We start from the raw sequence: 22,584 nt of genomic DNA, 5'->3' as shown, positions 1-22,584 counted from the left end.
TCTTATTGACTCGATCCATTGAGCCCCGATTTACGCTGCTCCGTTACATAGTTCTCCCCCAATCTCCCCCATCTGCATAAGAACAATGCAAGCGGATTGGGGAACACCAGAATGGAGCAAGCGAATCAGGGGGATCTTTTGGCAACTTGGACAGCCTAGCCGTCGTTTTCCAAAGATTATCACACTCAACTTTTTGATCGGATTGATCTGGGTCTATCGATCATAGTTGTTGGCAACAATTCCTAGCTGCACTCTCTTCAGAATTCAAACAATAGATATCTCCTCAAATCATGTGATCGGGTTGCCTATCACCACTTTTTTTTCTTGGATTTAGAAGAATTTTAACGTTCACTGGAAAAAAAACACATTGGATCTAGAGTCCAGACTCTCAAAAACATCGACAAGAAAAAGTACTCTTGATTCAATCAGAATCTAGCTTAAATCAAGAACCAAGCCTCTTAATTTAAGCGGATTTCGTTTTGAGTCAAGCAACAATCCGATTGAATCAACGGTATTTTTTCCTGTCAATGTATTTCAAGAGTCTGGACTCTAAATCCAATGTGTTCTTTTTCAGTGTTTACGATCGATTATGGATTTATTAGATGGGTCAAGGAAACTAGAAGCTCCATGCATGCGCGGGTGCGATTAGCCCTTGGGAAACATTCACTTGGACAAGGAAGATGCCGGCGGCTGTCGGCACATGTGAAGAGGACTGAACTACCTCCCATGGACCCTCTTGCGCCTTGTAATTGACTATTTACAAGTATTTACCTCACACCATTCGTTTATTGAATTTTTCTCTCGCCCGCTTCCAGAGGGCGCCTATAGCTAATTATAATAATTCTCAATCTCCGCTTTGCGTGGTTGCCATGTCTTCTCATCAAGTGATAAAATAACTTTCAAAAATTTTTACTGACCTTTTCAACTGCTAGGGTAATTAATGGACTTGAATTTTTTATGAATAATGTGTATTAAGGTATTCGGAAGGAGCTTTAGGACATCATTTCAACTTGAAAAATTGAATTTTCATGGTTTTACTCTCGGAGTAACCACGCTGCTAGAACCACTCGATGAGTGTCCACTCTACTGTAAATGCATTCTTCACAATAAGTATCATATCCGTAGTCCAGTAAGCTTGACGGCTGAAAGCAAAACTCTCGGAAGGTGACAAAAAAAATTTAAAAAAAAAATAAAATAAAAAAATCAAAAATATAAAAATAAATACACTGAGTGTGAGCTTCCCTTATCCCCATTTTGGTAATCAATTTAAAGAATTTAAAATATTCAAAAAGGATTAAAATTATTGACAGTTAAAAGACTTAAAATTTTAAAGAATTTTAATCAAAAGAACTTTCAAACTCTCTGCGGTTATAGCCTCCGGTCCAATAATACTGATCAAACATTCCCAAGGCCTTCTACCTAGATGACTGACATTCATTCCAAAAGTTTATTCTTTAAATCATAGGTGACTGACATTCATTCCAAAAGTTTATTCTTTAAATCGTAGGTGACTGACATAACTAACAAGTCGCTGTTATAGCGCTTCTGTGCGCTCTGCGACACCCAACCGCCACTGATAGCGATCCTGCCAGAGATCCTCCGGCAGATCGCATCTCCTCATTTCCTGTCTTATTCCCTCAATCCACAATTTGGCAGGGCGTCCTCTTCGCTTTCTGTCAGGGGGGACCCAATCCAGAACCTTCTTAGGCAACCTATCATCTGGTGACTGACATTCATTTCAACAAACTATTCTTTAAATCGTAAGTTTTCATTAAATTTGACAACCAACCGCGAGAGCAGTTGAGCCCCAGGTGATTCATATTCAATTTTGGACACAAAGACTCGCGCCCTCACGCCTTATTGAAAAATCTCTCACGGTAATTACATATTTTACCGTATGCCCAAGACTTCGACCCGCCCGTTTTCGAGCCTTTTTAATTTCCTCTTTTCTCGTGCCTCACTCCCATCTCTCACTCGGTGGAAAACTGCCTTAAATTTCACCTTCATTCACACCAATGCTGTCAATTATTATTATATTTATTAGTATTTAAAAAATAGACCACTGTGAATGATCAGCAGGATCTCAGTTTTCGGAGTCTTTCGGCAACAATCTTTACATTCAGTTTTTTGAAGAGATGAAGTTGAGTCCTTGAGTCATGCTTTCTTTCGCGAAAGCAACAATCGTGAATGGAGTTTCCAGAATTCCCATTATGATGGCGTTTTGAACGACTGTGAGCATCAGGATATTTGAAAAATAGAAAGATAGCTAATCTGACAAGCAAGTACAAGTATACGTGTATTCCAATACAAATACTACAATGGTATTTAATTTATTTAAAAGCAATTGAATGTAACTTTAAAATACGAAAGTAATAAATTGGATGATTAGACGGTTTACGTAATCGTATTTTTGTAATGATTTTTAAGTATTCCGTTATTATTTTCTTTTATTATTCTATATTCTTCTTAGTATCCTCTATTTTAATACATTTTGTAGTTGAAAACACCCTTCTATCAAATTTTATCAGGACGCGTGTAAATGCGGCCGCAAATGTAGGGTACCTCTGAAAAATAAAATTATCATACCACCTTTACCCATTATTTCGTGTGCTTGAGACCAGTGCGTCGTCGAAGAAAAAATACGCTAATTTTTTTGGTATTCTGAATCAGAATTTTTCACATTTATTAAAATGTTCTACGTATTTCTCTTACCGTAAATTATATCTTTTTCCTAATATAATGAGCTCTGAATTTAAACATTTAGGTTTCAGTTGGACGCAGAGTACAAATAGGTATTTTTAGGACCTCTCGTAAAATAAAATTGGAAGCCATGTTTCATACGAAAAATCGTCGTTTCAGTGGAGTAAGGGCATAACTCCAATTTTGAGTGATGTTCGTCTTCCGGACAACTTAATGCCTTCCAGGATTCATACAACAGTGTATTCATGTTCTTACGTCAGAGGATCGGGATAATGCTCCAAACCCCAAAAAACACCTACAAACGTGTCTCAATATAAAATGAATAAAATGACTTCGTTTCGTTTTTTCATTTTTCAATGTTTATGATTAAAAATTATCACTGAAAATCCACTCTAATTAGGTCAAGATTTTCTTATCGAAAACAAAAATAAAAATGCAAAATATGTCCGGAGGGCACACCATATGACGTTTTTTAATCCCGGTAAGAATTTTTTTCCTGCCTAGCCGACATCAACGCAAGGATACATAGTCCGTCTCAATCGAAAGTGACTCATAAAATCGTGATTTAAATCGAATTCAAAATTAGAAAGCATTGAAAGTGTTGATTCGTTACAGAGCCTCCACCACAAGTTACGGTAACGCACTGTTAGGAGACCATAAAGCATGAAACATGTCTGCGAAGGGTACGCCGAAGCGCAACAAATTCTTGTGGAAGGTGCTCTTCTGGACCGGGAGAAGGTGAAAACAAAAATAATTCGTCGCTTCCTTGGCCTTGGCGCAAGATTTATCGGGACGTTTCTTATCCTGAACGCATTAACGAATGGAACGATGGGTCGGCTTCCCTGGTTTTGATTGCTCTGTGATGAGTAACGCTCCGTAACAATCCACGAATTAGGGAGCTCTCCAGGCTTCCTTGCATCATCGTTGCCAGATTTACTAAATGTATTTGAGCTTTTGATACGTAGGCCGTCTGAGTAAATGAATCTCGAGAGGCTGCAGCCGTTTTGGCACAAATGTTCATGAAGGCTGAGTTTTTAGTAAACTAATTACGTCTACATTAAGAGTTTTGAAAAACGACCTATGTGCAACAGTGTAAGGCTGGTAACATACGTTAGATAGGTTCGCACACGAAATTCGTAGGGTGATGCCTATGTCAACGGAACCAGGAAACCGCTGATGGGAAGCGATAGCAAAAACAATCCAAAATCCCATAAGACACCAAAGCCTTTTTAGATGGTTTTAATCCAAATATGACCCCCCCCCCCCTTATTTGCCGAGAACAATTTCAGCATGCATACAGTTTTGTAATACGGTCACATCCGCAAAGATGTGGGAAGGAAAAACTTCATCTGATCAAAAGCACTATTGAGTCTGTTTCAATTTTAATGTTCCATTTTATAGGGTTTTTTTTTGCCAAATCCCCAAACCCATTCTCGGCGAACAGAAATAACCCCCAATTCTTTCGCTAAACAGCTCCGTTTTTTTTTAAAGAGGCTCAATGAGAAAAGTTCCGGTTTGCATTTCAATCTTTAATGTTCCCATTTCAACCTTAGCATGCGTCGGTCAAATTCTTAAGTACGCAACAGAGACTTGAACGTCAGCGCAGAAAAAACAACCAGTGAGTTTAACTCGGTCAAACTCGAGGAGGTGCAACCAACAGGCCAGTTACACTACTCTAAAAACTGGATATTTATGGCTGGATCTTGCAAAGTATCAAAAAAGTATAAGATCCTTCAGAATACGAAGTTTATGGTGACTGTGAACACCATCAAAATTTTAATAAGGGGACGTGCAAGCCTTAGGGAAGGAATTTTTGCTGCTCCCTTCATAAGGCAACCTGAAGACAACCCATCACCCACCCTATTTTATTACTCCCAGCCCGACACTTTCCTCACGTTTTGATCCCATGGGGTGTTTATGCCCTATCTCCTCTTCGAGGAGCTTACGTAATACTTGACAATCGATACAATTTACAGAATATTGACTAACTAGGGAGCGGACCCCTGGTAACTACGCGGCCCAGCCCCAGAGCGTGATTGGTCCGCGCACCCCCCTGCAATAGTTTCCCACTTACGGACTTTAAACGCCCCTTTCTCACCCCGTACATCAAGCATCTTAAAAACGAATGTATTAGAATAGAGATGATTTTTCAGGACAAGCCGACACCGCTGAGATGCAGCTAACGATTTGGGCTATCACGAAGCGGTCATCCAGAATCCGAGGGTCCGTAATGAAACCGACATCCGCGGTAAACAAAGGATGAGTCTGGACCCCAAGGACTCCGGGACTCGAGGGTCAAGGTCCTGCCTCACCGTTAGCCCCACCACACCCTCGCACACCACCAACATTCACACACTGACCCACTTATCGACGAGATTCAATCGCGCGTTCACTATGGATCGGGCACCGAGACACCCGCCGCGACTGCTACTTTTCCACGCATGGGAGGGCACCCGCGGTAGTGACAAATTGGGTGTTCATCAGATGGACACTCGGCAGCAGAATATTGGATGTATTCTGCCGGAACAAGGAATTAGCTTTTATTTCTAGGCAAAAATCAGGAATGTTTGTCGATGTTATCACTCCATTTGTGTGGTACCATCTTTCAACTAAAAACATACATACATAAAAGCCGCTTTCACAACGCTCTCTAGCGCTCTGACACCTAATCGCTAAAGTCCTCTAACCTCTTAAAGCCCTCCAGGGTGTTGGTACTCCCTTATTTTTTCTAAAAGCTCAAGTTGCCACCCTTTCAGTGGGTGTCCCCTTGGTTTCCTCCCAGGAGGAACCAAGCAAGTATCTTTTGGGCATCTTTTTTTCCGTCAACCTGTTGACATGATCATGCCTATACTTAATACTCATCCAACTAAAAAAATGATTTTTACAATCAAGTGAGATTTATTTTACAAATCAAACAAAGTTCTGTTTTTATGAAGTTTGAAACATCAATTTTTTGAAGTAAGATATTCCTTTTCCATTTGCTTAGGCAAATACTCATAGCAGTTACAGTATCTGCACAAGATGAAAACGGTTGACTTATCTTAAGCAGGGTTTACTTGCATCGTCTTAATTGTTTTTTTTTCCGAACTGCAAATTTCTAGTAGTATGTGCGTATTAGTCGTTTTTACTAAAGTAGGAGCTAAAACTGCCCTATCAGTTCTTTCAATCTAATCTGTTACTATGTCTCGACGTCAACTTAACTTCCTCTTGTGGGTCTGAGAAACCATCTGGCAGCTGCGTGTGCTGCATTTGGACCTCGAACTTGCACCGTGATCCAGTCGGTAAGCTCGTGACCAATCAGACTTGTTGAAACGTAATTTTACGTCTCACGGCCTACCGCGGTGCAGTGCACTACTACCTACCTTCGTTTCGTAATCATTAGTAGGTGAATCCATAAAATAACTACCTTACGAAGGTAAGAATTTGAAAAGTTGAATTGCTGGTTAAAGGACACATGCAGGGTTTGGTATTCATATCGTACACTGGGAAAAAAAAAACACATTGGATCTAGAGTCCAGATTCTTAAAAACATCGACAAGAAAAAATACTCTTGATTCAATCAGATTTTTGCTTAAATCAAGAACCAAGCCTCTTAATTTAAGCGGATTTCCTTTTTATTTAAGCAAATATCTAATTAAATCAAGAGTATTTCTTCTTGTCAATGTTTTCAAGAGTCTGGACTCTAGATCCAATGTGGTTTTTTTTTCCAGTGTACATGTTATGATGAGGAGGGAAAATCAAGAAAATTTCGTTGGTTGCTTTGTCCGTAACTGAAATGCATACTGATAAACATCGTCTTCTTGCTGTTTATCGGCACGGTTTTATATTTAGTCGAATAAACGCAGAGTTGTGAATGGTAGAAAATCGGCTAGAATCGGGAAGGTGAATGAGTAGGACAACGAACTGTTGAATGAACACGGACTGGTCGAAGCCACGCGATCAGGAAGTGCGAACGTGGAAAATTGTCTCGGATTGGTCGCCGTCTGTTGGTTTTCGCGATCGGCCAATCGGCGCGCAGACGCGGTAAGTGCTTCCGTCGTCTTCGTCGATTGTGTCTCCGCTGCGTCGCGTCGTCGTGTTAACGACCTGATAATCTGATAATGGCAGTGAAAATGGTTTAAAATGGTTTCCGCATACCAGCTTGTGGAAGCACCGGGAAGCCATCGCATCTGCGAGGAATTCCTCTGAAATTAAGATGTGCATGCAAGAAATACATTTTTCGTCACGAAAGAGCCCTATTGGAACAAAACTAATCTGCTGGGGCAAAAATATGAGGCAATGAGGTGGAACGGGAAAAACTGAGGCAACTTGGAGGATGTCATCCGGAAAACTTCCTCCAAAACAAAGGGGAAAGATAGTACTATATTTCTTGTACCTAACTTTTGCAATTATGCTTTTTATTAATCGCGCTAATTTGGCAAATGTTGAACTTTTCAGGTTTGAACCCATCTCAGGTAAAAGATCCCTTTTTCAATCCTTCGGGATCTACCCAGGGCACGTTTTTGTGTATCGTTACCTGTCCGGGTACATCACAATTTACCCCGGCAATAGCCGAATTTTTTAATTATGTCATGATGTGTGCTGTGTTTGGCAAATCGCAAACTTCGGGATTAGCCCGGGCAAATCGCAATGCGCCTGGATTTCAGGGTTCGACCGTTGCATATACATTATATACATCAAGGAATGATATGAATCAAAATTAGCCTAATAGTATAAAGAAATGAGAGTTTGAAAATGGTTTCTATGTTTCTAGCTTTGCGTTAAAGTCTCCTTGAGATATTCCTCTCATACTCTCATACATGGCCAATATTTACACAAGCGATACACACATCAATGAATTATCTGAACCAGAATCAGCTTGAGGAAATGAGAGTTTGAAAGTGGCCTCTATGTTCCTAGCCTTGCGTTAAAGTCTCCTTGAATATCCCTCTCATACTGCTCATGATCATAGAAGGAACATACACGTCCATGAATTATCAGCCTAGCTTCTTGATTTTGGTTTGAAATTGGCCTCTATGTTTCTAGCCTTGCGTTAAAGTCTCCTTGGAAGTCCTTCTCACGTGCATCCTTGTCGAACATACGTTACCAGCACTAGAGTACTGTACAAAGGTTCTTTTTCCGATACCCTTTGTGTAGATAGACCTGATTTGCTTAAAACTATCCAAATAATAAAACGCACACTGTATTTATTTATTATCTATGATTAGTTCCCCTTGATGATATCAATCCTTCGATATTCATGCGGTTCAAGAGATGTGAAACTGTTATCATTATGTCGTCACCTTCCGCTCAAAGTATCACAAGCACTATGTGACGTTTCAAAATTTCCGTCGCCCTTTAATTTTTTATAGAGAAATTGTTCGATGAAGCTATCCAATAATTTCACTGAATTTTCTTTGTGCTGCCAATAAAATTCAGTGAAATTTTCCATCAAATTCAACTAACAATTTCTCTAAAAAATAAAATGGCGGCGGAAATTTTGAAACGTCACATGGCGGTTGTGATATTCTGGCCGGAAGCTGACGATATGTAATTCGCGCTTTTACAGCATTAATTTCGGGGACGATCTGAAGCGCCGAAAGGAGCGTCTGACATCCGAACGGGCGGGCGGCGAAAGTGGAGGGGGAGCAGGGAATCACCACACGACGTAGAGTAAGCGGCTCTTCCGGTTTTGACTGATGACTAACACGCGCGCGTTAAACGCGCACGCGAACGCTCGCGCCCAGTCACTTTCACTCGAGCGAATTATTAACGTAAACTGGATCGCGCCTGCCGAACCGCCGCCGCGCCGGTAGGGTACGCATGCCCGGCGCCGCTGCCGTCGGGAAAAGGAGGCAGAAATTCCCCGAGTACAGCCGAGCCTACAGTAGCATCGGGATTTGTTGCCAAATAAACTTTTTGCCTCGTGTGTTTCCTTCCTATATATGGACGTATTCATGCTAAAAGGAAATATGTGCAAGTGGAAAGATGGGCTGTGCTCGTACAAACTGCATAAGAAACAGTGTAAAATTGGATATAGTTCCTTTTGAGAAAATGGACAAGTGGGATTTTCAATTAAATCAAAAGGAACTGAGCGCTAAGTCGTGAGCCATGGACATGCGACAAGAGCCTTGTGGATAGGGCTCATGAATTAAAGAGTCTCGCCACCGATCTCCTCGTCCCACCCGGTCCCAATCGTTGCCGCTGACGTCACTGGCGCTTTTAAAGTCCCATTCATTCTAATGGCTCGAACACTAACGAGCGCACACTATCTTTCCACTTGCACACAGTTCTATTTAGCATAAACGTCCATATTTTGTAGGGCCGCACAATCTGTCATGTTTGGGGTAAAAACTATGTAACAGTAGAGGAGGACTGGGCGTATTTCTGCCAAACGGAGACAGGGTGAAAGAAAGGGGTGTGCTCGTTAGTCAAGGGTCATAAGAATGAATGGGAATTATAAAGCACCAGTGACGTCAACGGTGACGACAGGAGCCACGATGACGAGGTCGTCAGTCTTTAACTCATGAGCCCGGTCCACAGCGGTCTTATCACATGCTCACGGCTCTTGAGTGCCACATTCAGTTGGCACATAGTTCCGTTTGACAGAATGAAAAATCCCGCTTTTCCATTTCCCTAGAGGGAATCACGCACTCTTTAATACTATTCCTTATGCAGCTTTCTAGTGCACACCCCATCATTCCCACTCGTCTATAGTTCCGTGTGATAGAAATACGTCCAACCCAGAGATGGCATATTTTACAGATCCCACTTTACAGTGTAAAAGTTGATTCCGGAAGTCAACGCTTATATTCGACGAATGGCGACTAATGTCCAAAGAGTCGAGCAATTGATGAATAATAAAAAATTCGCAGGTGATTTGATCCCCCTCCCCCACGAGAAATTCTTAACCCTAGGTCCCTTTCCTTGCAAAAAATAAATTCCTGGCTGCGTTCTAAAGACAGATTATACGCATAAATAACATTTTCGAAAATGGGACGTATTTTTATCAAACGGAACTATGTGCATTTAGACATGAGCCCTGAGACCCAGAAGGATACATGCACAACAGGGCTCACGTCATAATGCACATAGTTCTGTTTGACAGAACTACGTCCAATTGTCTAATAATCTTGAAATTATCATTCAGTCAAATACATAAAAATCCTACTCTAGCTTCTATCACGCAACCAGCAAATCGATTATTGAAAGTTAAAGGCAGCAAGACAAGACATCAAAATGCTATACACTGCACGATCAACATGAGGCTGTGTCTTGTCTTATCGTATCGACATGAATTCAATAATCAGCCCGCTGGTTGCGGAGACGAGTGAGGAAAAAGCGTTGACTCACCCACTGACAACGGTGGCCGATAATTATTCGGATTCGAACAATGCGGCGGTTTATTGAACCCGCGGCTCATCCAGGTAACCGGATCTGTGGACGGTGATGTCATTCGGCCACTTTCTATCTCGGCAGTCTGATCCGGTGGCCTTAAGCCCCCCCGTCCCATACACGGTCCCCCCGGCGGGACGCTAAGTGTTAGTGGGAGTTATACAACGCTTCGTCCGAACAGGATCTTGTGCGGCTGACGACCGCGGGGAACCCGCGTTACGTGGCCCTTAGTTTTGGGTTTTACGATCCGTGCTACGATGCACATGAGCATGTGCACAGAATTTGAAATCATCCACCGTATGTAAATTGTTCGAGAGAGGTTTTTCCCATTTCTTTTTAATACTAATACACTGGGGAAAAAACTCCGGCCGTGGAAGTTGTGCGTACTTATGGGCTATTTAGACGTACCGTCCGCGTTCCGGGCTCAGAGGCCGAAATTTCTGGGTGTAACAGCCGGAGCAATCGAGGCTATGGCTGCAGCACCCGGAACTTCCATGCCTCTGAGCCCGCAACAGTAATTTTTTCTTTCAGTGTAAATAGACACATCATGAAAGCTGAAGGGACCAAAAGTACAGTACAGCTTCCGCAGCTCCTCTCTAGGGGCGTATATACAAAATAAACAGCTTAAGATGGGACCAAGGTCACAAAAAGGGACCCATATTATATGATGCTTTTTTATATGATCGTTTGGGGCCAATTAGTTTGTCGAATATTAAAAAAGAATGAGCGTATTTTTGGAAAGGGGGCTGGCTGATGATTACTATGGTTGCAAGACTTATGAATAGCGACTCTCTCCTCAGAAATTTTGATCAACGAAGAAGTTTTTCGAAGATTTTATGAAGGGAGCTTCTACCCCATCCCGCCCCAGATTAATTTGTAAAGAATTAAACTGTTTGAGTTAATTTTGCAACCTCGCGATGGAGTTCCATTCCTTCGTCCGGGAAACGACGCAGAGTGTTGTAAAATTGGACGTATTTATGGTAAAAGGAACTATGTTACACGCAATCCCTATGCACATAGTTCCTTTTAGCATAAATGTGTCCAATTATATCCACTTGTTCTCGTAAATTTTCGGTAAATTACTGAATGGCAGATTTGCAGGCGAGGACTTAAGACCCCGCCTTCTGCCGGATTGCTTACTACAACATAGCGAGCGGTGAATGAACGTAAAACCCCCTGCCCGCTGCACCGGCGCGGCGCCGCCGCGGCCGTTGCGTTGGGGCACGGAGCAGGTGACTCGCATCCGCTTGCTCGGTTCGGAAGTATCAAGATATTAAGTAACTCGTTTCCAATGGAGCGTCGCCGAGACTCGATTTCTCGCTTATACAACTTCATTCATAACGCGTCCACACGATCCATTCACGATTAGTCAAATTATCCAACTTGCTCGCAAACGCGGATCTCGTGACCTACAGGTGGAGGAGGGCAGGGGAAGTAAAAAAAAATAAGTAGTCCAGGATTTTCCTCAATTTCTAACCACTTCCTCTTCCCGCCGGATCGTGATCAGCTATATTTCCTTGGTTCGGATATCGGATTGGACCGAAATAGCGACGGACCTTTTAAGTGGGTCACGGTGGCATAACCACGCGAGAGCAATGAGAGCATTTACGGTCAAAAACCTCACTGAAGAAAAAAGTTACGGGCTATTTAAACGTATACGGTCCTTTCCGGGCGCTGGAGCCGTAGCTTCGGTTGCTGCAGCTGCTACGCCCGGAACTTGCGGCCTCTGAGCCCGGAACGAAGACGGTATGTCTGTATAGCCCGTAAGTACGGCTTCCGCAACCGAATAGTTCTTTATCATTGCTCTTATGCATAGAAGGGTCGTAATCATCCACGGGCCGAATTTTGTCGGCTCTTTCGCATGGAGGTGCAGCATCCATCGATGAGTCAAAACAATGGCGTGGCGTGTTTTGCGATGTATCGATTGTTCTGCCATTTAAACAAGTGGAAAAGAATCGATAAACAGGGTGTTCGCAACGAGCACCTAAATAATCGGTTCTTTACCACTAATGGAGAAATATCGATAATCGATCATCCATGCCTCGCCACTGAGTCAAAACCGCACCACCAGCCAATCAGGAGCTCTAAGCCGAACTTAAGTGAAGTTTAGACTTGTCCTAAGTATATTTAAGCACGGTGGAAGGATCAACAAATGGCGGCCCGGACGTTAAATATTCCTGAAAATCGTGAAAAATAACCTTTCCTAGAATTATGGAAGAGAAGGGATCGTTCGTGACTTTGTGAGTGACGTGAGGCGCACACGAGAAAGGCATGACCTGGAAGTGCCTGATTTGTGCCAGAAATCACATTAAATGTTCCTGACAATGCCTGAAATGACATTTGAGAGGCGTCAGAATATTGAAAATACTGTTTGACGTCATTTATGGATGACTCCATACAGGGAAAGTGCAGACTCCCTGGGTTTCCCTCTTTGTCATGCCTCTGGTACCGTGATAGCGAAGAGAGCAGTAAGTACATTTCTGTATGAACCATGGTTAGCATATGCTTTAATGCGTCTCGAGGTTCATCCCAGCATGAACTTACTGCTCTCTTCGCTATCACGGCACTATGCGTTGAACTTGGTGCGAAAGATACGAATCTCCCTGAAGGGCAAAGTATTTCAATTGACATCAATTCTACTTAAATCACTTCCAGATCACAAGGAAACTTTTTCTGAAGTCCCCCCCCCCCCAAATGAATAACAAAAGGAGAGTTTGAACATCAACTCCTATACTGGAAAAAAAACACATTGGATTTAGAGTCCAGACTCATAAAAACATCGACAAGAAAAAATACTCTTGATTCAATCAGATTTAAACTTAAATCAAGAACCAAGCCTCTTAATTTGAGCGGATTTCCTTTTGATTTAAGCTTGAATCTGATTGAATCAAGAGTCCTTTTTCTTGTCAATGTTTTCAAGAGTCTGGACTCTAGATCCAATGTGTTTTTTTTCAGTGTATGTTAGGACATCCGACTCCCTGACGCCGCATTGATGTGCCTTGATGCAACTAATGGCGCTCTTAAACTGTCTGTGTTGTACGGAAAAATTGAAGGCGCACAGCCCTGACGGTGTTTTTATGCGAGATCAGAAGACTTAATATGAAAATTAAAACGTAAGAAAAAACATTTTATGATTCCGTCCGTTTTTTCCTCACATTTCACGATTAATACTTTCAATAAAATTACTCCTGTCTCCCCCAGCGTTACACCTACACAACGCATACTGTTAAACGGCAACCCGTAACGCCTTCAATTTTTTCGGTATGCATCACGGTCAACCACTAAGCGCAATTAGTTGCATTCTGGTGGTGATAGTACTTCGCCGGAATCATCTCTCCCTCCTCTTTCTACCTTCCCCCTTCTTCTGCAGCAATGCAAACGAGAGGTAATGACCATATGATCATGTTTATAACCTCTGCATTATCATTCGATTCATTCAACATAAAACAACATAATTAAACCGGAATGTTTTAATATCTTCTCCTCTGTAAAAATGAAAAAGAATTATTACAACATTTATGCATCATTGGAGATCACGAACAATCTGAATATGTATTCTTCACAAAAACCTCTTGTGGAACCATATCGTCACCTTCCGTTCAAAGTATCACAAGCTTCATGCGACGTTTCAAAGATTCCGCCGCTATTTTATTTTTTCATAGAGAAATTATTGGCTTAATCTGTTTGAAAATAATTGCATGTTATCGGCACCACAAAGAAAATTCAGGGAAATTTTTGGATAGCTTCGTCGAACTTTTTCTCCATAAAAAAATAAAATGGCGACGGAATTCTGAAACGTCGCATGGTGCTTGTGATAATTTGGCCGGGAGGTGACGGCATAATGACAACAGTTTCACATATCTTGAACTATGAATATCAAAGAATTCAATATCATCAAGAGGGACTAGTCAAAGGTAATAAATAAAATGCAGTTGTGTGTTTTCTTATTTGGATAGTTTTAAGCAAATCAGTTCTATCTACATAAGTAAAGGTTTTGGAGTAAGAACCTTTGTACAGTACTCTAGTGCTGGTAAAACGTATGTTCGATAAGGATGCACACGAGAAGGACTTCCAAGGAGACTTTAACGCAAGGCTAGAAACATAGAGGCTAATTTCAAACCAAAATCAAGAAGCTAGGTTCTGGTTCATATAATTCATGGACGTGTATATTCCGGAAGTATCCGGCGGAAGTATTGAAACGTCGCATGGCGCTTGTGATAGGTCTGGCCAGAAGGTGACGATATGCAGTTGTTGCAAAGAGTTCCTAAGTTGTGACTAGACTATTTTGGAGGACGGACTATGAACCATCGTCGAAACCGTGGCTGTGATGATTCTCTTCTGGGACGTTTCACCGGGCAACGGAAACAATGTTGGAAAGGAAAAAGTCGAGAGTTGGACCGATGTTCGGAGGCCTATTTTTCGTAGATTTTGTCCCCGGTCCAGGCAAGAACTTTCATTCAAGATGAAAGGCAATTATTTAAAGATAAATATTTGTCAGACGCAACGTTCGCGCTCGTTTGCAGCGCGGCGGCCCAAAAAGAGACGAAACGCACAGCTACATGATGAGCATGTATGTCTACTATCGTCAGGGACATTGTTGCCATTATGGATGCTCGTTTGACTTCAAACTGAGTTCAATATTCATAATTATTAACTTCCTATCCTTGAGATATTCCACGTGATATATATTATAATTCAGAGAAATTGCTGCGAAAAAGATGTTCCACAAACACTACACGCGGTCTCTTATGATCCACTTATCAGTTTGGAAAAAGAACCAAAATTAATAGGATGCCCCTCTAAAAGACAATCATGAACAGTATCGGCACCACAGAAAGAATGCAGTTACATTATTTTGTATCAAGAAAGTCAAATTTTAAAAATTTATACACAATATCTTTGCGAAATTAAGCCTTGAAAGAAGGAAATTATTTGTATCTATTTTTTGCAGAATAGATCAATTGGCTTTCTGCTATGTCCAAACAAAATCCACTTCAATAAAAAATAAAAATCAGTGCTTTATCTTTTTAGTTCTTTCCCCAATTTCGATTCTGGAATTTACTCTTCACCTGGGATCCATCTGCAGCATGTTCATCGCGCGTGATTCAGCCCATGGTAGTAAACTTTGAGAAAGCTAATCAGACCAAGCAAAGCGGGAAAGAATAAACCCACATTTTTCTCAAAATGAGTTTGAGGCTGCCTTCAAGGAGGCTGCATTAAAATTTTCTCAAATGAGATTATCTGAAAAATGATAACTCGAGTTTTAAACCAGGAACCTTAAATTGAGTAATGGATTGGTCATAGAGTCTTATATAAAAAATTGATATCCGAAATCTTATTTTTCTAAAAATTCCCTGAGGATTGGTGTCATAGTTGCTTACTATGTATCTCGATCTTACCCAAAAACTAAACGAAGCCATACACTACAAGCTTCATAGGTAACCACTCCGGTGCGAATGCTCTAAATTAATAAAAGAATCTTCCAGATGAAAGTGTTGGGTCAGTATCCGTTTCCTCGAAAAATATATTTTTTCCTTCTATTGCATTCGTGTTGATCCGTCTCCACATAGCGACATCCTTGATCTCCAAACCCTGGAACTTCCTTTTTCTCGTTTGAGCAGGCAACGATTTGCGATGCGGCCTGTCTGTTGAACGAAGATAGGGCGACAAATGATTTCTAGGTCATGAGCAGCAGATGACATTAGGTCAATGGCTACAAACTACGGTTCAGGCATCAGGCGTGGCAATGCCGGCTGTGTATTCAAATATTTAGCGTCTACGGGCGCACCGCCTCAACGCGCTCTTTCTCCCGTACTCGTAAGTTCTGTCACGAGCCACAAGCCTTGTGCCACAAGGGCCGTTCTGCGTCGACTTCCCTCTGAGATGCTTTCCTCTAGAATTCCAACAATGCAATTCTGTTCCACTAAATAGCCTTCTCGGGAAAAACAGACGGAGCTCGACACCAGTGCTTAAATCGTTGCTCTCGTGGGGCACTGAAAAACAATTCTCGGCGTTTTTACCAAGGTCCGTTGGTAAATTTACCATCTCACTTTTTTACCAATGATTGGTAATTTTACCAAAACAGACTGGTAAGCTTACCTAAAAACCGGTATTTTTACTGTTTTTTTTCAGGTTAGAATACCACTTTTATTGGTAATCAATTCCCGGTAACTTTGCCATTTTATCTCGGTAATTCTAACACAGTCGATAAAAAATATTGGCGTTTTTACCAAGGTCCAGTAAAATTACCGAGAAAGTTCAATAATTTTACCGAGACTTCTCAGTAAAATTACCAATTCCAAAAATGGTAATTTTACTATTGGTAAAATTAATTGGTTAAATTGGTAATTACCAATTACATAAATGGTAATTTTACCAAGAAAAAACTGGGATCAAATAGAACCCTGAATTCTTGGTAATTTTACCCTTTTCTTAGTAAATACACCGAGATTTTTTTTCAGTGGGGAATCCCAACGGTGGCACTTCAAATATGGCATAGGTTCGAGTCAAAATATTGAAAACCCAAAAATTGTGGAGCTTTTGAACCCACCTCTGCACACCCATTTTTGGAGCTTTGAGATTGTTTTTTGAAAATATAAGACAAGATGCATGGGCGGATCCTGCAAATTGGCAACATTATCTCTTCTGCATTTAAACCTATGGAAATGTATCAATTTTTGGAGGAGACAGGTGCTCCGACAAGAATCGATTGTTCAACATAATTTTAAATAAGGGCATTCCGGAGTTGCCAAATTGCTGGATCCGCCGATGACTGGATGGAAATTAGGTATGAGATTGATTGAGTGGTCGTCAACATTCATGGACTTCTCTCCTCGTGCCTTTATCGGGTCGGATTGATTTATGACAATCGCGATGTAGCGCTGTTACGCCAAAATTTCGAGAATCAATAATTGCGAACATTTTTAACCATTTTGCGCACCTGAAAGTCCAAACAGACCCTCACTGGTTAAAAAAATTAGTTTTCAGTTTGGTCAAGTGTCGATTGCAGCTGAAATTCTCCGTTCGTTTTGATTGTCATAGATACTGTTAAAAAAAGCTTGCGTTAGGACATGTCTGTCGAACATGTCAAGTAGATGTTATTATGCACACGCATAAACCACGTTATCTACGATTATTAAGATGGTTGAAAAAACTAAGGCTATGGATACCTAAGTGATTTTTGGAAATCTAATTGTACTTTAGCACGCAGCGATTCTTGAAAAATGGCAACATACTATTATTGTTCCATTTAAATCAATCAAAAATATCGATTCCAGGCTAGGCAAGCTGCCTCACCCTCACCAAGAATCAATTGTTTTACATACATTTAAATGGACAAAAATCGGTGTTGTTAACTTGCAAGAATAGCCACCCCTTTGGGGATAGCCCAGGAAGTATGGATTATAATTTTGCAAAAGCCTCCAGCACGGACATTTTTAAAGTATTGTGTTTGTCTATTGTACAATACAAGATTAAGGAGGAAATTAGTAAAGTGATTGGTCGATTCTTTCTGCAACGCTAATTGAGGTCTCTTTCTGGTGCCTTCAACAGGCCGAATAATGGACAAACGAAAGGCATCTCCTCGATGATCGATAACTTCGTTACGTATGCAATTAATCCCATTATTTTCGCAAGTTTGCACAAACCAACCCTCAACAGACAATTCTAACACACTCGCACCTGGCCCAGTTCAAAAATGTCGTACACTGTCATGAGTTTTAAGGCTGCTCTAACTGGACACGAGATGCCCTAGTAGAAGAAGGCACGCGAAATCTGAATGGTGACAAGAAACAGTGTCATTAGAGGTGTGTCTTCGGCCTGTGTTTGACGCCTGGCGAAAGAATTCCCAAGAGGCTAAGACTATTTGCTCTTTTCCCATGCCAATACTCCGTCCGTCATCATCCTTTCATGAAAGTTATGAACATAATTTCACACCTTTTCATCCTCAACCCATAATATCCGTCATTTTATACTGAAAAAGTTGACATGAAACTATAGGAACAGAGAAGCTACTAAGTAGTGTTAAGGCTTTTGGAATAGGAATCCTAACCTTGCTCTGTGAAAAATTTAATATTTGTCCTGCTATCATCGGGAATAAGAGCAATATACATGTGAGGAAAATCATATGATTTTGCAGCTCGCCAAAATTAGAATGACATTTGATTTGATTAAAAAATACCTTAGTTTCTGAAGCCCAATTTACACTATCAAACTTTTTATTCGACTCTTGAATGCAACTTGCCATGATGAAAAGTTGGAAAGTGTGATATTGGCACGAAAAAACGACAATTCGATGGAAAATTGAACGGAAACTTGGATGAGACAGAATCAAACTTTTTTGCGTCCAACTTCCCATGCAACTTTTCGTTCAATTATGTCAGTTGAAAGGTTCAATGGGCTTAAGCGAGTAGTTTATGAATAATCAACGAACAGATAATACGTTATGTGAAACTTCCACAACTAGGATGAGGAATTTTTCAATGTAATGTTTGACAGCACTGCATTTCCTTGTCACTTTCTTTTGATACCTTATCGTTCCTTTCTTCTGGCCGGCGCGTGCAAATTCCCGATGACTAAGACTTCAGGCAGACTCGCCTTGTCTGTCAATACCGCAGTGATCAATCCAGCCCGCATGTCATTTGATTCATAACCTGATAAGTTTATTACACACAGGAAATCATTTTATGACCGGAACATTAATGCTTTCCCTATCGACAAGTGCGCCTCTGCATGAATGATTCCATCGCTATTGTTAAAGCTTATGTTTTACAAGTTGCAGCTCGGAACTTTCAATTTCTATGAGCATGATTTTTTACTCAGCTTCAACTTCGTTATTTTTTCCTAGAAGATCCATCCTAGAAACGTTCATGTTGGTGGATGAAACATGACACCATGTTGATGGTATGCCAACTTGCCACCAATGCGGTATCATACCAGTACCTAGGTAGTAAGTAAAGGTACCTAACTCCATTTTAATCTTTTCGAAATATCGTGGGCGTCGGCCCCATTGATTCCAATGGATCGTGCTCGATACATCGAAGAGGTGAAATCGTATCGATATCGATTGGCTCAACACGTAAACTTAGCCCCAAAAGTCAATTGTGTACCTAATCTAAGGGAACGGGTTTCTTGTGAAAGATTTTTTATTCTTATGAGTATTTAATGGCACTGAAAGTGAAATTGTTATGTATTTTCTCATTTTCAGCTTTTCCTATTTAAATCATAAAATTTTTGATGTTTGGTTCTGTTGGAATCAATCGGTAAAGATAATCTAAATAGGGTGATCATGAATACCTAATTTCGACCGGTAATTTTCTGAAAACATGATCTTTTGTAGTTTGTCTGGTAGGAGTGCACTCTGCACACGTCCGTTTCTCATTTTCTCACTCCTCGAACGGAAGACAGAGTCTCTCCGGAAAATGTAATGACTCACAGTTTAGTCACATTATGTAAGGCGTTTATGTAAAACTAAGTCAGTAATGAAAATTAAGTGTGAAAAAAAGGAGGTAAAAATATGAGGTGAACGGCCCAAGGAGGAAATGTGTATCAGCGATGCTGCCTAATCAGCCAGGAAATTGGTAACTACATGAGGGCCTCAAAATCCTCGGCAGATTATATGCACAACAATTTTCAGGTATGTATTAGCATATGAGCTAAATGGAATGAATAAACTGAGTGATTCTTACGAGCAGCTTCTGATAACATTTCAATCCCTCATTTTATAAAAAAGTGAAAACTGTCAAAATGCGCTGAACTATAATATGTTCTTCGTGCTTTTAAATATCATTTTTATTTTTGCAACAAACGTGGGTTAGGCTTAAACTGAATTTTTGTAGGTTCTACCAACCTGTACCCGACCGCAATGTGTTGGCACAATGCGTGAAGTATTCATGCAGTTTTGTAGGCGCTATGCGTTTCACGCCGACTGCTGCTGACCGCAGTGTGTTTGATGCAATGCGTGAAGTATTCATGCAGTCTTGTAGGCGCTATGCGTTTCAAGCCGACTGCTGCTGACCGCAGTGGGTTTGACGCAATGCGTGAAGTATTCATGCAGTCTTGTAGGCGCTATGCGTTTCATGCCGACTGCCGCACAGCTCCGTTCCAGGTCAAATTGCGTGTTTGGTTTCTCTCTTAACTCGACTAATTAAAGGTGTTGTCTTTTGTATCACCGAAAGACGGCAAAATTAGAAATGACTATACTTCCACTCTCAAGAAATGAGAGATTTTGTCGCCTTTTCCCGTTTGTAATTTATTTTCTGAATCCGCTTTTTCTCTCTCTTTGATACCTACATTCAAAAAGATTGCAAAATTTGCCGCCCCCTACTGTTTGCCGCCATGGGCCGCGGCCCATGTGGCCACCCCCTTAATCCACCCCTGCTGCTAACAGGTCTTTAAGCCCTCTAAGTCAGAAAGTTTCTTCCCCGCTGATAAACTTTGACTAATATATCCATATGAGCAACCATGTTTTGGTTCAATCGGAATTAGATACCTCGATTACAGAAAGGAAATTCAAAGCCTGGTAAGTGGCAGCTGGTGTTTCTAAGATTATGCGCTTATATTTTTTATTAAAATATTCATAGTTCTAAAAGCAACTGTTATTGATCTAAAAGTGAGCCACTTTAGAGAATTTTAATTAATACAAATTTCATAAAATTTATGGAATTGCGTTTTTTTCCACACATAAAAACAGCATATAGATATATTAATTTCAACACATCATAGCACTCACCAGGTTTTAAATCTCTGTTCCTCACTCCTCAGTTGAGAAATAAAACTCTTTTTATGTTAGTGGCAACGCTGCAAAAAATAGGGCCGAGTGCACTAAATACAATTTCAGGGATCCGCGTTTAGCAACGCTCAATTTTGCGTAGCCTCACGTGACGTTTCGCCGTACTTCCCTGGTGGTTATGGGGGGGGGGGGGGGGGTGTTTGGTATCGTCGTGCGCGCGGCGTTGGATGATAGACTACAGACATGCGGATAAGAACATGCGGTGAATGCGCTATTAAGAGCGCGTGCGCGTGATTATGCATTTAAGAGTGTGTCCCGGCTCCGATGCCGTTTCTTCCTCGTAAGACCTGTTTTTAGGTATCATCTTAGCAGGGATGAAATGCGAATTGGTAACACCGCTGTGCTTTGAAATTGGCACGGGCGGTGTCGCTAGAGTGAGGTTATTTCGTTTGCATCGCTCTCTTTTTACCGTTTGAACATGTGTCTGGGATGAAGACGAAGGGACCGCGTTTAGCAGGAAGGTTCCAAGCCGCATCACCTTTTGCCAAATTCAACCGAGCAATTTGGTTCTTTAACGTCCGCGTTGCGGCTCAACTTTTGCTGAACGGCCCGCGGACGACCAGACGAGGTAAAAATGAAGAAGAATTGGACCAAGCAGAAAGGAACCAAGCCATACGGCTATTTTCAAATTTAACTGGACAATTTAATTTTTTTTACAAGAGAATGTTTATGCGGATTTTTTATTGAAATTAAGGAATTTGCTTCGCACTGTGAAGAAAATTCACTGGAATTTGCAAAAAAAAACCACATAACCGTTTTCATGTATGTTAAATTGCCTAACCAAACTTGACAACAGTTAATGTGGCTTGGTATGTTTCTATGCTTAAATCTGTTTAATTGGAACTCGTACGTCATTCTTGCGGCTTCACGGGCAATTGAAGTAAGCCCTACGGATTTGAATGAGATTGGCATAGCTTTCCGCAATTCTACGTCTCACTGTATTGCACACGTTCCTTCAGCGTGCATTTCAGTCCATATGCTCGTCAAAAGCTGCGCAAAAGTCATTTTTTTAAAAAAAATTTCAATGATTCAAGTTTTTTAAGAGAAAGATTCCGCAAATTTTGCCTTTTTGTGAAATATGATAAGTCACAAAATTTTCATAGGCTAGCTTTGATAAAATTTTGAGTGTATCGAAACTTAAAGCTTGGGATCTAATAATAATACTTGACTCTGACGACAAGAGAGAAATGCGTCATCCGGTTGACTGAGGTGTAGGTCTATTTTGTAAGCAGCTGACACTTTTGGCGAGGTGGTGCTAAACTTTCACGGGTTTGACGGATTGCTAACAGTCCCGGATGGGATCAACGTAATCAGCATGTTAAAATTGGCTAAAAAACTATTTCTTCCATAAACAGAAAGTTTCAAACGACACGGATGATAATTATTCGCTTTTCGATGCATCAAAACTACCGTGTATATACTTTCCTAGAGTCTGGGTACTTTTCCATAAATTCAGTTTAGTGCTGCACAGTATACGAGTGATATGATGCCTATTCATGGAAAATACTGAAATTATCTCCATAATTCAGAGCCATCAAAATGGGGGTTCAGAACACAGTTAAATTCGCAACAAGTAAAGAAACTATTTAAAAATCGGAAAAATTGGTGCGGTTTACAACTGGATCGCATGTAGAAAGAGGGAACCAGCGCTATTACAGTGTTGTAAAAATGTTGCTTCTTTATATTTATCTAATACATCTCCTAGAATAGCAAATGGTTTT

General features: G+C 40.9%; 1 protein-coding gene across 1 annotated transcript in view; it reads left to right on the top strand.

Annotated features, from left to right (window-relative positions):
- Window positions 1-13,915: 13,915 nt before the first annotated feature.
- Window positions 13,916-22,584, top strand: part of LOC109029991 (uncharacterized) — a 28,458-nt gene continuing 19,789 nt past the window's right edge. Inside the window, exon 1 of the mRNA XM_072299071.1 lies at window positions 13,916-13,988. Within this exon, the coding sequence (XP_072155172.1) occupies window positions 13,916-13,988 (73 nt within the window). The remainder of the gene's footprint in view (window positions 13,989-22,584) is intronic.

This window comes from Bemisia tabaci, chromosome 4 (genome assembly GCF_918797505.1).
Source record: "Bemisia tabaci chromosome 4, PGI_BMITA_v3".
NCBI classification, from domain to species: domain Eukaryota; kingdom Metazoa; phylum Arthropoda; class Insecta; order Hemiptera; family Aleyrodidae; genus Bemisia; species Bemisia tabaci.
The sequence above is the reverse complement of the archived record's forward strand: the minus strand, read 5'-3'. Positions and strand labels throughout refer to the sequence as shown.